At 37.9% G+C, this 14,708-nt stretch overlaps 1 protein-coding gene across 1 annotated transcript in view; it reads right to left on the reverse strand.

Annotated features, from left to right (window-relative positions):
* Window positions 1–824: 824 nt before the first annotated feature.
* MRPL3 (mitochondrial ribosomal protein L3) overlaps window positions 825–14,708 on the reverse strand; it is a 33,085-nt gene continuing 19,201 nt past the window's right edge. The window contains exons 7-10 of the mRNA XM_007433545.4: window positions 11,644–11,752; window positions 9,602–9,679; window positions 8,787–8,864; window positions 825–1,232 (exon numbers count right to left, since the gene is read on the reverse strand). Coding sequence (XP_007433607.1) covers window positions 1,080–1,232; window positions 8,787–8,864; window positions 9,602–9,679; window positions 11,644–11,752 — 418 coding nt within the window. The 3' untranslated portion in view covers window positions 825–1,079. The remainder of the gene's footprint in view (window positions 1,233–8,786; window positions 8,865–9,601; window positions 9,680–11,643; window positions 11,753–14,708) is intronic.

Raw genomic sequence — 14,708 nt, forward strand, 5'->3', positions numbered from 1 at the left:
ACCTTCTGTGGTTGCAATTAAATTTCCTTTAGAGTAGGTGACTAGAGGCTACTCACATTTTGTAATAGCCTATGTTCCATATTCCTTTATAGCAGAAGGCTCTATCAGGGCAATAACTTTAGCTGAAAAGTTGGAAGTATTGGGAATTGTTAAGACTGCTGAATTCAAGTGAGGTGTTCTGGATAGATTCCTACAGTATAAAGCACATTCCGCTCATACAGAACAAAGAGACTATTACAGAGCAGACTTAAGTTGTTTCTTCAGAAGGGATTTCTAGCATCTTATAGCATTATTCAACCTTCAAGATACAGCTACCTCAGCAAGAAAGCAGGTTTAAATCACCACAACTATAGTTGGGTGACCCTATGACTGACTGGGGATGAAATGGCTATAGAATCATATCAATGATTTCAAAGCAATTTTCATATTTGAGGGATTTTGTTGGTTTTTCAGCAACATTAAGCACGTGGTGCAAAAATTAAAATATGGCTTCATTTGAAAGCAGATGTAAACTTTAAGAGGCATTCCACATATTACCTTTTTTTTCCTTTCAAAGCAAAACCAGGATATGCATGTTAATCAGAAGCAAGCCCCATTGAGTTCATTGACACAGATTCTGATTTAATTTGTACATCAATTTCATAATATTTTAGGCAATTATGGATGCCTGCCATTTCCATTTCCTTTCAGCTTTTGGATGTGGTCTGTTGAACCAGGAAAAGACTATAGGATTTTTATAGGTCTCATGAAAAGACAGATGGCTTTGCAGTAATGCACAATAGGAAATGTGTAAACTATCAGATATTTCTGAATTACTGACAAAGTGAAAAAAAAAATACTTGTTTATTATGTAAATCATCTTAATGTGCTAACACGCTAATGATAATTTATCATCTGGTAGCTTCTCTCCAGTAGACAGAACTATTTTTATTTTAATGGTTCTGGGTCTGGAAATCAAAACTTGCTTGACGGTAATGATCCAGGATTATGTGGGCACCATCTAATGGAAGTCAGAGGACTCTTCAGTGAGGGCTCTTTGCTTAGTTCTCCAGACTGAAGAGAGAATCACTATTAGTTCCTCAGGACTCAGAGAATGTGATGGAGGGTTCGGTGAACTGGAAAAGCTCCTCGTCATATAGTTCATCGGGCAGCTCTTCGGAATCAGCAAAAAAGGTTGGAAATGGTGAATTCTTAAGGGCATCTTGGTAAACTGGTAAAATTGTATCACTGACCTAGAACATAAGAACAAGAGGAGTTGAAAAGAAAGCACAGAAAAATTCCACATAAAACATCCTCAATATAATAGGGATTAACTGTCCTTTAAATGTGTATTATTGCCTTTATTTTTTACCTGTCATCAGTAACAAGATAATCAATGATTAAAAATCAAACTTTTATTTATGAAAATTGTAATATGGAAAAAATCAGTTAATTCAAAGTGATTAATCTATTTTTAAATACAAGGCATCTTTAAAAGCCTGGACATGATACTGTTAAAAAGTTACACATTTTTATAAAAAGTAATATCCCAGTATCATGTTTCCTGAACTGCAGAGTTACATTTAATAAAATTACAAATATTCTATATCCTGCCTGTTGTCCTCAGACAGCTACTCAAAGGATTATGAACAAAATGCCTAGTATAGCCCATGTCAGAATATTTTCCAGTCCTCCTGTAAAAAGGGACCCTCAATCCAACATGTTGCTGCCATCTAAATTCTCCGTTCAAATTCCCAATGGGCTAAGTGGATTTAAACACACACACACCACTGAACTGAAAAAGCTGAACATCACTGGAAACCTGATCCTTCTGTTTATCTCACAGCTGCTGAGGTGCTGCCTGTTAGCCAAAACCTTTATGAAAGACCATGCCTACGCTATTGACACTGTGGGATTTAAATTTTTCTGGAATAATAAACTTGAATGTTTTATTCTGGTAAACCAACGGAAGGCTGCTTTAAATAATGTGCAGTTAGCTTCCTATGATCTTAAAATAAGGTTAATACAACCATGAAATATTGTTTGATACACACTGGATACCTCAAAAAGTGTTTCATACAAGTTAGTTGCAATCATCTTATAGATGCAATTCAGAAGTTGGAATATTAACTCATAAGGTTGAGACTTGATCTACGATTGCCACATTTCAGACTGAAATCAACAGAATTGTTAATATGACTCTGGATTAATTACTAAAACACACATATGTTCGTCTTAGTTACATCCCTACATTTTGAATCTAACAAGAACTCAGGAACTGTGGATATTTGGGGCATGGAGGTAGAGGCTGGCTAAAGGAATTATGCTACAGCAATTGGAAGAAGGAATCTACCGGACGCTTGACTTGCAGCAATGGATCAATAATGTCTGTGGTCTGCTAGAGTCTGAATTATGCTTTTTCAATGAAAGAGCACAGAAGCAGAGCTTTGAGCAAAATGGACCACCTTTTTTCAACTGTTCTATTTATAACATAACTTTCCAGGCTTTTTAAAACATATATATATAATTATTCATTTGGGGGACACACTATATTGTTAAGATGTTTGCATGTGTACTTCTTCTATTAATTAGTGATATGATAAGATTAAAAATAGAAAAGAACGTAAAATCTTGAATATCCACAGGGAGAGTAAAAGCCACAAATGTTTGACAACCCCCAGAGAAAACAAACTGGTAATCAAAAGCAGAAGCAGAACAAGACAAACACGACTGCATCCAAATGACCTCAATCCTTTCCTGATAAGATGACTGAAGATTAAGTTCAACTCCTAGAGGAAAGAGCCAGGAAATCATCTTCAAGAAAGAAGCAATGCATGTCTATAGAATGGGCACCTGTCACGGAGCCATCAGACCACGCATAACAGAATATCCCACCAGATTACCTTTCCAGGGCAAAGGAAAAACACATAGAAGAGGGCAAGGTCTGCCTTCAGGCATGTGTTCTTGAAGTTGGTGTGTCTCCTAAAATAAAATCCAAACAGCAGGTATATCTTTGGAAATGAGACATCAGCATCTGGGAAAGATTACTGGGTTCATACCATGCTGTTGCAGAATGGAAAATTAACGCTCCCAAGGTACCTGGAGAAACAGACGTACAAAACTGTGCGCTGTTGAAAGCAAACCTGTCAAGTGTGAACCACAAAATTCCACAGAGCAGAATAAGTAAAAATAACTTGAGCAATGTGACAAACTGCATGTTTGGGTAACAAGTGAAATCACAGCTCGTACTGCAGTTCAACAAAAGCGCCAGGCTGTACCAAACCATTTTTAGGAATATATAAAAACGTGGAAGATACCTATGCAGCAAGGAAAAGCATTTCCTTCTCAGCAAAAATATCACAGATCACCAAAAGGCTATGGCGGTTGAGCACAGAATTTGTTTCTACAAGACTGATTGATTGCTTTTGGGTGCTGAGCAGCCTGTTCAAGTGAAGAAGTTCTCCCAAGCGACTTGTGTGCCTTTCAAACACATATTTCCTTACCTACTGCCTACACCAGTGTTGTCCAAACTTGGCCACTTTAAGATGAGTGGACTTCAACTCCCAGAACTCCCCAGCCAGCATGGCTGGCTGGGGAATTCTGGGAGTTGAAGTCCACTCATCTTAAAGTGGCCAGGTTTGGACAACACTGGCCTACACTAACTTGTAACTTTGTTAGCTACAATTCACTGTTTAACTACCTCATGCCTTAGATATTTTATTTTTATTTTTTTATTTTTATAATCACATCCCAATTATGACCTGAGGAGACCCAGCCTTGTATCATATATACGCTGTGGTGTCTTGTCAAATCAGGGGACAATGTCCAATGCTGTCACAATCGAGGATAAATGAAACATTTTCAAAACAGTTTTCCTACGTGAGATATTCAGATGACAAATTTATCTTTCAGTGAAATTTAAGCTATAGCACTGACACAAGCACACTTTTTATTCAGCTTTTATTCTGTTTCTGTTTTTTATTCTGTTTCATCCAGCTATGAGAATGCAGCACAGAATCAAAAGAATGTTGCTGAGCAAGGATTAACACTCTCATTCTTCATAAAATATAAAAATAATGTCAAAGTTTTACAGTTCATTAGTTTGAAGTTTGCATCTTGGCCTTCACTATACTGTGCTCAAACATTTTATTTGGTACATTCGTACATTTATATGCCACCTATTTATTTTAAAAGGATTAATAATAATCCTTATTGTAAGGATTATGAGATTATAAAGATTATGAACCAAGAAGGTAATTAATATATTTGTTTATTATAAATTTCACTTTATTTACACAAAAAACAGCAAAACAAAACTCTTAAGTAAAAAAAAATTACATAGCTTTTTCTGTTATTCAGGTGATATGATGCATGGCTGAACATGAAACCACATACTACTTAAAGATATATTAATGTTCAAGTCTTTTTTTTTTTATTTTAAATTTTCAGAAAGACCTTGGTGCTATTCATTTAAGTTATTTTCAGCTTACTGAGAAGAATGCCTTCTAAAAATGTGCATCTGTCAAGATGCACACTGGCTTAATGGTTGCCAAGCAACTAAAGATGACATCAGTGCACTGTTTTTATACCTACCTGATAATAAAGCCTCCAGCAAAAAGAAAAAAGAAAAAAGAAAAAAGAAAAAAGAAAAAAGAAAAAAGAAAAAAGAGGAAAGGAAAGGAAAGGAAAGGAAAGGAAAGGAAAGGAAAGGAAAGGAAAGGAAAGGAAAGGAAAGGAAAGGAAAGGAAAGGAAAGGAAAGGAAAGGAAAGGAGCCTTTATTAAAAATATTAGCTTAAGATCCAGACTTATTGGATTAATTTCTTATTTATTTACTTGTTCAGGATTATATACTGCCTCAAGGTAGGCCACACAGCACTCTCTCCTCCATTTTTTTCCAACTATCACCCTGGGAGGTAGGTTGGGCCAAGAGAGAGTGATTGGACAAAAATCACTCAGAGTTTCTGTGGCTGAGACTGAACTTGAATCTGAGTCTCCCTGGATCTACATCAAGAACTTAACCATTCCTGCAGACTGGCAATTCATGCATAAAAATGAACTATTGGCTAAGAGTAACATGGAATTGGAAGTATAAATAATTGCTTTATGGGGTTTTGTTATCAAAAACTCTAGTGGCCTTAGTTTACATATGAAGTGGAATTAAGTTTAAAAAAAAAATGTTGAACAAACCTTAGCCACCTTAGCCACCTTGCCCACTAGGCCACAATAGAAAAATTCACACTTCATTCTAAGTAAAAAAGAAGTAAGCCATATTCTTACAGGTACAGGAGACCAGAGTCTCTGTCCACATGACCACACAATCAGGTTCCGACTTCTTCCTCTATGGCAGCACAATTACACAAAAACTTCCTCCGAGAGCCTCTCCTGGCTCCTCTGCATCATCTTTTCAGAAAGGCTACCAAATGTCACCATTTCAGCAATCACCTTCACGAGACAGCAGATAATACTAGTCAGCTACAATAATCTTATAATAATACTGAGTATAAGTGGGACCGCTGAACAAGACTGTAGTCCACAAATATGCATGTGATTGAATATCTGCTCATTTTTAAAGCATCAGAAAGTTTTAATGACGCTTTCTAGGGCTGTGCATACTTCTGCACAAGCCTAGCACAGGATGCAGCTTCTCTAAGAGTTGCATTAAAGAAAAGAGGGGCTGCTTTTGGTTCACATGGAAACAGAAAAAAGATATGCATGCTTCAATCAGTAGGAGAGAGATTCGGTGCTCAGGCGAGATCCAAAGCACTTCTTCCAAATCATTTTGGAGTTGAGCACAGTCTTCAAAATATTTGGAGTAGAGCAAAGGTGGACAACCCATCGTCCCCCACCCCAAGCGCCTTTGAGATAATTTTACTGAAACTCACCAGCAGAATGCCTAGATTTGATGGCACTCTATTTTGTACAGTGTATTTTCACCCTTCTTTGGGTAGAGGGGACAAAAAGTGGAAATAAGAAAAAATAAATATGTAAAGCTTCTGCTAGGTGCTTAAGATACCTATTTGGCATACCTGCCCCAGAGCCAGAGAAGATCTGGAATTTCCAACTCCCCCTTATGGTGATGTTGCCATCTTACCACCACCAAGCCCCTCAAAGGCAGTTTAAAAGAAATACAGCTCCAGAACAGAGAGAGACTGCCAACTCCTGGATTAGAAGCATTGGCCATACTAGGGTATAAGCATCACATTACAGTTGTTAACATGATAGAATTTAGATCCTGGCTATTGTTTGATAAGTACACCACAGAGCCTTTGATATTGCATAGAGAACTTAATAACCAAGCCCAGTCAAAGTCCCTACGTTAAATAATAATATTGCATTAAAAGAGTTATAATTGCTACAACAGAAAGGGGAAGGTCATTCTAGTCTTTCAGTTAGCCAGAAGAAGACTATGCACTGAAGATGAGCCTGGCCCAATCATCAGCCAATAAAAAGAGAGAAACAGATTAATTTCTATTCCTATCTCTCCCAGCAAGAACAGTGTCTATTGTAATCGCAGAGGCCACAGTAATTATGCTCAAGACCATTATGTGCCAAACAGCCATTTCCTAAAAACAGAACAGCAAACAGGATGAGGCCATCAAGAATTCATGTCTGTTTTCAGGCATTGCCAAGCAGGTGACCCACCTTTGTGTTCTCTCTCCATCCTTTTCTGCGTCTTCTTTTTCAGGCCGTAAGCCTGGAGGCAAGGCTGTGTGTTATTTTCATTTTATGTTCAGCACCTGCCCAACTATAGTCTGCACTGAATCTTAAACTCTGATTTAGGAGAATATTTTTATTGAATGTGGAAGGTAATAAATAAAAATGATTTTATGCATATATCAAAAAGGAAATGTGCATTATTAGACTAAACAAGTTGAATTTTAAGGGAGTATTTACATAGAAAAAAATATGAATTTTGTCAACTGGAGCAAAATCTACAGGCAACAGAAGTCTCAACAGACTAATGTCTAATTGAACAACCACAACATCCTGTTCCTGTATTTATTCCATAAAATATGAACCTGTTTAAATGAATATTTGCTACAACCTAGAGCGGTGTGTAAATAAATCTATTGGCTTTTCCTGCAGATTCTACACTAAGTTGCCAGGACCTTTAAAAAGATAGCAGTTTCTAATAAGAAATTGTGCTCAATTTATGAAGATTCATGACTGCAAGTGAAGAAATCTTATGGATTGTGGTCTTTATCTCTAAAGCCAGCACTATTATTGGTTGCCCAAACTCTTTCACCCTCAGCTTGAAATACCATCAAACTATTGGCGTTAAATAGAATTTCTGGAGAAACTATTAATCCCCATAAGGGCAACCATGTTTGTCCATAAAGAATTATGCTAAAAAGATTAACCAGTATGTTAAACTAGTAAGCAAGTTATTGTCCAGACTGGAGTATTATTTTTTTTTCCTTTTTCAGCTGAATCAAAGGTGTCTCTGTGATATCATTTAACATACTGATTTTTGGCACCCTGCTCTGATCAGTTTGCCATTTTACATATCCGAAGAGGTAGGAGCCTCTGTCCACTCATTCCAAACAATCCCAGAACTTTGCAGTGTGAGAGGAATTTCCTACAAAATTACAGTGCTTTGTGAAAATTAAGGGAACAATATCACGTGGACAATGGCCTTTATATTTTATATACACTCGCTCCTTGTTTAGCAATCAAGTTCCATTCCAATGACCAGGTTGTTAAGCGAAATGGTCACTAAGTGAACACGTGACTGAAAGAGAGCGAGATGCTGCAAAGATCATTGGTTGCTGCCATCTCATTCAGATAAAAGTTCTCTCATACAGCTACACCAGTGTTACTCTCACTCTGGCATGTTGTTGTCAGGTGTATGAAATTTGGTCATAAATGCATGCATTGGTTGGAAAATGATTTTTTTATTACTGTCTTATTTGCAAATGGTCGCTAACCGAGGTGGTCACTAAAAGAGGATTGGGTGTACTGGATTGTTTTTTTAATGTTGCATGGATATCTTTTGCTTGTTTTTGTTGTATGTCACACAGTCATTGTCTGAGTTGGGCAGCCCTATAAATCCATTAAATAAATAATCCAGGAGCTAGGTCATGTATATATGGTGTAATAAGTATCTGGTAGAAAGTGATAACTTTCCCTATATAAGGCTGTGACATTTACTTGTGGAGAGCTACTAAGGAACTTCTAATTTGGGGGGGGGGGTTCATGCTTTAATACTGATTAAACACCATAATGTCTTAATTGGCCAAGTTTTGCAAATAAAGGGAGACTAGAACTGGAAAGGATTCTGGCTTGCCTATGAATAAGCAGTGGACTGGTACACGCAATTCAATGTTTCACTGTGGCTCTCCCTGCCAGTGGGGTAGCTAACAAAAACCCAAGGGCTTCAATTGTAGTTTATATATCATATGCAAACTAGGAACTCTGACTTATTGTTCTCTAAAGAAGAGTCAGAAAGCAAGACTCTTAACATGCTAAAAGGAAAACGATACCTCATTAATGTGCCTTGCACAGTGCAAACTGTGCTTTGTATGCGAATTCAACCACTGCAGCTTTTAAGTAAAGATATGTTATTAATGGTTTGTGCATGTGCATGTATTTATAACACTTGGAGCAAATGACGGTCTCTGCAAAGCTCTTACCTGACTGGTGAGAGGGTTTCCACAGTTTTTTAGTAATATTTCAGAAGCTTTTTCTAACGTAACAGTATAAAACAAACAGAAGTCCCTGTGACAAAGGATCGTATATAATACTGAAGAGACAAATTCAGTACTTTGTAAGCCATTCATTGTTCAAGCCTAAGTACCAAACTTACCTTTACTAAGCAATTCTGATGACCAGGAACACTTCCATGTACATACAAGATATTGTGCTTCACATTGACTTGCCATATCTGGAAGATTGAAATTACCCAGTAGGAATTAACATATGTTGCTACTGACTTATACTTTATTTTTTAAGTAAAATACACAACATCTTTTATGAGGAACTCTCTTTGAATAAGAACAGAAGAAAAAGACAGCTACATAGCCTCTTTGCATAGCAATAAAAACAGTTGTGTAGTTGTTGTTTATTGTTTTCTTGTTTTGAATCTGTAAATATGGCAGGGCTCAGAAGTTTGTATCCCCTTTCAGTAAGAACTTTGCAACACTTGGCAGAAATAACAGCTTCTACATGCATCCTGTAGCAATTAAAAATCTTTCTGCATTCAAATTTGCAGATAGATCTCATGACTAGATCTGATCAGGGATTATTAAACTTATACAGAGAGCTGTATACCATTTAATTTGTTTAAAAGGCTGGTGGTGGACACTCTTTTATAGCATAATCTATGCTTAGACAAGATGGCCATGTCAGAAGTTCTTGTGTCTTTATTTCTGGGCTCCATCAGTTAGCCACACTGGCAAAGAGAGGTTTGAGAAGGACCTTCTCTAACTCTGAAGTACTGTAATGCTTTTGTCCTTCTGAGAAGGCAAGGCTTCATTTCTCATCCCTGGTGACAGGGTCCCCATCAACTGATTCTTTTGTATTTCTTGAGAGGACTATGCAAACTTTACTATTACATGGAAGATCTTCTGCATCCAGAAGTTAATTCATCAAATCAGATGAGATATTCCCAGGCAAACTTACCTTTAGACCCTTAACTGTCCGGAAGAAGTTCCCTAATTTTCCTGGCATTTTCGTTCCCTTGAAGACCTTTGCAACACCCTGTCTCAAAAATATCAAAGTAAAGTTAGACATATATCATGGAAATATCCCTCTATGGACACTCACAAGGGCAAAAGGCTAGGATTAGATATCAAACCTTGCGGGTCTTGTCAGCCAAGGAGCTTTGTTTGGCGGGGTCCAGGAGGAGAGCCTTTTCTGCAGTGGCACTCGGCCTTTGGAACATCATCCCCCCTGAGGTGAGGTTGGCCCCAACCTTGTTGGCCTTCTGGAAGGCTCTCAAAATTTTATTTTGTCATCGGGTCTGGGGATCCCATGGAAGTGTAGTCCATTAAATGGCTGGTATGAGTTTGATTGCATTCTTCCCTATCTTTTGTTCATATAGTTTTTAATTGTTTTTAACTGTTTTAATGGATAAATTATATTGATTGTTTAGTTTTGTTTTAATTGTGTATGCCGCCCATAGTTACATGCAAGTGAGATAGATGGGTGGCTACATAAATTTAATAAATAAATAAATAAAACAATTATTTCACAATCACTCAACATGTATACTACTGTGTGGGTTTGCTTATTATGTTTATATCTTGCTGCAATCCAAACTGACACTTGGCAGTGCAGCAGACTTAGTACAGGTAGCCCTTCAGTTACAACCACTCGTTACAACAGTGCTGAAAAAATGGACTTATGTCTGGTCCCCAAAGTTACAGCAACTGGAGAGCCCCTGTGGTCTCATGATCAAGATCTGGGTGCTTGGCAATCCGTTCACACTTACGACCAGTTGCCAAGCACCCCGCGATCACGTGATTGCCATTTGCAACCTTCCCTGCTGGCATCCCACAAGCAAAGTCAATGGGGAAGCTGGCAGGGGAGGTCACAAGTTGTTCAGGTAAGTCTCCCCCACCCACCCCGGCCTTTTCTCGCTTGCATGCATCACATTCTTCTTCCCCCCTTCACTCGCACGTACACACCAATGCCCTTCTTCCCCCTTCACTCACTTGCACCCATGCACTGTGCCTTCCTTCCCTTGCTCGCACACACCAGCTCCCTCCTTCCCCCTTCACTCACTTGCACACACGCAACACTCCCTCCTTCCCCTTTTGCTTGCTTGCAAATGCACCACAAAGTGAAGGGGGAAGGAGGGCATGGTACATGTGAGTGAAGGAGGATGTGGTGCATGCATGCAGGTGAGCAAAGGAGGGCACTGGTGCATGCGAGCAAGTGAAAGGGGAAGGAAGGCCAAGAAGCCCCTGAACCATAGCATGGCAAGCAGCCCCAGAGCTGCACAGTTCTGGGGCTGCCTGCAAGGCAGCCAAAAGGGCAGAGTTGGAGGGGAGATAGAGGGGTGGGGAGAGTTGGAGAGAGCCCCATACCTTACTGAGGCTCAAGGCTAGGAGGGACCAAGCCCAGAATGGCTTGGATTAGGGTGCGTCCTTGGCTAACAACCAGTGGAATTCACTTAACAATGGCAATGAGGAGTGTTGGGATTGCTGTCACTAAGCGATGCGGTCACGTGACATCTCACTTTATGACCACATCACTTAGCAACAGAAATTCTGGTCCCAATTGTGGTTGTAAGTCGAGGACTACTTATAAAAGCATATGCATTTATTGAGAGGTATGTCCCTGTTTGTTCAAAGGGGGTTACTCCCAGATAATTACACATATAGAGAGGTTCCCTATAGCAATTCTATGCAATTTTCAAGAAATGTGATTAAATTGACTGAGAATCTGTATCACTATCAACTTGTAGAGTCCCAGTGTATAACTTACAAAAGTTTTGATTTGACCAAGATGTCCACGTTCAGAGTATGCCTTCAATATGTATCTTCTCTGTACTAATGTGATTAAATTGACTGAGAATCTGTATCACTATCAACTTGTAGAGTCCCAGTGTATAACTTACAAAAGTTTTGATTTGACCAAGATGTCCACGTTCAGAGTATGCCTTCAATATGTATCTTCTCTGTACTGATCAAAATAATACATATAATAAGAAAACTTACAGAACTAGAAATTGATCCAGGTCGTCTGTGTGTTTTAGTTTGGCCATGGGAAGCAGGCTGGCCAGAAAATCCCCATCTTTTCATGACTCCCTGGAAGCCTTTGCCAATTCTGAAAGCAAACAAAGCCAAAATAAATAATTTTGAGATAACCATAACCAAACTGGTTATGTCTGTGAACTGCTCCTGTCTGTGCTCCTGCACTCTGAAGATGCCAGTCACAGGTGCTGGCGAAACGTTAGGAAACAAAACTTCAAGAACACGGCCACACAGCCCGGAAGACCCACACCAGCCATCATAACCAAACTGATAACTTTCCCTATTTTCCAGTAGAATGGTCATATAGGTTGCACATTCAGCATAAGATTTTCATGGAATATTGCTGTGAAACCTATATATGGCTAATTAAAAATAAAACTAAATACTGTTTTGTCATTTGTAGTATTCATTATAAAATAACAGCAGCTTTTAGATGTCTTTTTTTAACCAAACAAGCTGATTATTTATTTTCAGTTTTGTCTTATTTCTTTATTAGTCAGCCATATACAGGTTTCACCATTTTTTATACTACTGTTCTTGTCACTACTCATTATTTGGAATTTTATGTTTTAATTTGGATTTATTTTAGACTGGCCCAGGACCATAATAAAACTAAATATTTTAAAGGAATGTTGTAATCTGACCAGGAAACTCCAGTTATGGGAACATTAGGCATTAGAATTTAAATGTATCTTTTAAAAACTGAAGTATACTCCATTTATCAGCTTCTATTTCTGATTTAGATGAAAAAAAGGAAACCATACTACTGACAACTAGGACCTGCATTAAAATCTTGCTATATGGAATGCTTCTGCTTGGGATTAGACATTCTGTAACTGTTACAAATATTGTAGCATGGAAATACCAATAAACCCTTGGAAGACTCTGCAAGCAACATCTCAACAGATAGAACAACAGCCATACAGCACCACTTTTTGAGCAGAGCTATATACAATTCTTATATGGCACTGTCCCATTTTGACCTCATTAGAAGTGTTCTGATGCCAGAATCGCTTTTCTCTAACCTTACTGGCAGCGATCTCAACCTGAAATAAGTTGTTCCATTTACATATTTCACGGAACATCCAGTTTAGAGGTTAGAAGACTCATGGGGAAGTCAGAATAGGCCATTCAGACATTACAATAGAACATTACTGGTGATGTCATTTTGACCCAATATGTTTTGTACACTTCTCCCCTTGAGCCTCTCAATGAATTAGGAGCAAACCATTGCAAAACAATACACCCAATCCCACAAATCAATCCAAAAGTATACAGACAATAACAACAGAGATTCACATTCCCTTCTAGCTTCCAGCATGATCATAACAATAATTTGTCTTAACCAGTGACCCAAACAGATGTAAACTCATCCAGCAACAACAAAAAAGTCAGGAGAAGGCCTTCAAGACTCCCAATCTCAATTATTTCAACAGTGAAATTAGGATCAGAAATGGTACAGACTTAAAAATTATTTGTAAAAATGTTACAGTGGGTATTAAGGGTTCTAAAATGCCAATAACTATATAATTTTGAATGTTGTCTTCCAAAGTGTTAGCTATCACTCCCAACTTGACGTAATCTACACATTTGATAAGCATTCTTTCTACCGCTTCGTACTAGTTATTAATATGAAAAATTTATAAGATCTGAAGAGATCCAAAGTGTTACTAAAAATAAAATATTAATAAAAATGTTGAAGGCTACAGGACTCTAGACTGAATCATGAGAAAACTGAATCAAAGGAGGAATTGATCTCAATCTTTTATTTGTTATGTGTTAGAACATTACCATCTGTAATGTGGAACTCGTACACTTTTATTTTTAACATACTTAAAAAAGCTTGTTCAGCTGATCCTGGCATCCATCTCTAATTCAGCTCATCCTAGGTTTTAACTTTCCTGATACTCTCTAGTTCTGGGTTACCTGTCTGTACTTTTTGGTGGTAACCAGTCCATCTTTTCACCTTCAATATGTGCATTTTTTGTTTTTAGATGTTCATTCACTTTTTGTTGCCAAATATCTTCTGTCACCCCCTATTTTTTTCCTTACTGGAATTGTTTGCAATTTTGCTTTTAGTATATCCTTTTTTAGAAACTCCCACCTATGATCTCTTACTTTTTAAAAAGAAAAATAAAAGACAAATCCATGACAGCACAATCAGGGTGGATGCCCCTGAAAAGTGTGTGTGGGGGGGAGGGAGGGTTACCCACCTCAACATGATTAGTTAACTTCAAAATCCCTGGAGCTTTTTGGAGTTCATAATAATCTCTTTAAGAGTTAGCAATGGGGCTTGAAAACTTGGAATTTGCTCAACATACCAATACACTAATTAAATATGTATTTCTTTAAAGAAATACATTATTTTAAAGGAGAATGTTTAGAGGAATCTTCATTCAGCTAATGGACATCTAAAAACAAAAAACACACATATCAAAGGTGGAAAGAAGGACTGGTTACCACCAAAAAGTACAGAGGTAACCCAGAACTAGAGAGTATCAGGAAAGCCAAAACTTGAAGCAACCACATTTAGTCTTGGATCGCTGACCACAGCTCTGTCAACTTCAATCAAGCAGTATAATCCCTGGTGACACAGGACTAAGTGTCCATTTCAGCATTTTATCTAGATGCCCTTTATATAAAACAGCAAAGATGGGAATTATCCACATAGTCCTTAAAAGTGCCTTTGATGGGATAAAATCGAAAAGCAATTTCATCACAACAAATTGCATACATATAAGTGGTAGCACTCTGGGAACCGTTTTTCTTCCTGTGTCTGCTTCAGATTTTAACAAGTTCTAAGAATAAGGAAATGGAAAGCTTCAGCTCTTAATAGCCTGTGACTGCTGGTTATTTCTGTGGTGCATACACTGTCTCTCTTATGGATCCTTTCAATGTAATAAATTCATAGCGTGGACATATTTTTATACATCATGAAAAAAATAAGCAACAAAAAAGAGTGAATGGACTTGGAGACCTTCAGACCTTTTTAGACACTTTTTCAACTCTATTCTCCATATGTAAGGCAT

The sequence above is a fragment of the Python bivittatus genome, unplaced genomic scaffold (genome assembly GCF_059951505.1).
Source record: "Python bivittatus isolate LINGU-HERP-01145 unplaced genomic scaffold, Pbiv_v1 ctg000610_np1212, whole genome shotgun sequence".
NCBI classification, from domain to species: Eukaryota; Metazoa; Chordata; class Lepidosauria; order Squamata; family Pythonidae; genus Python; species Python bivittatus.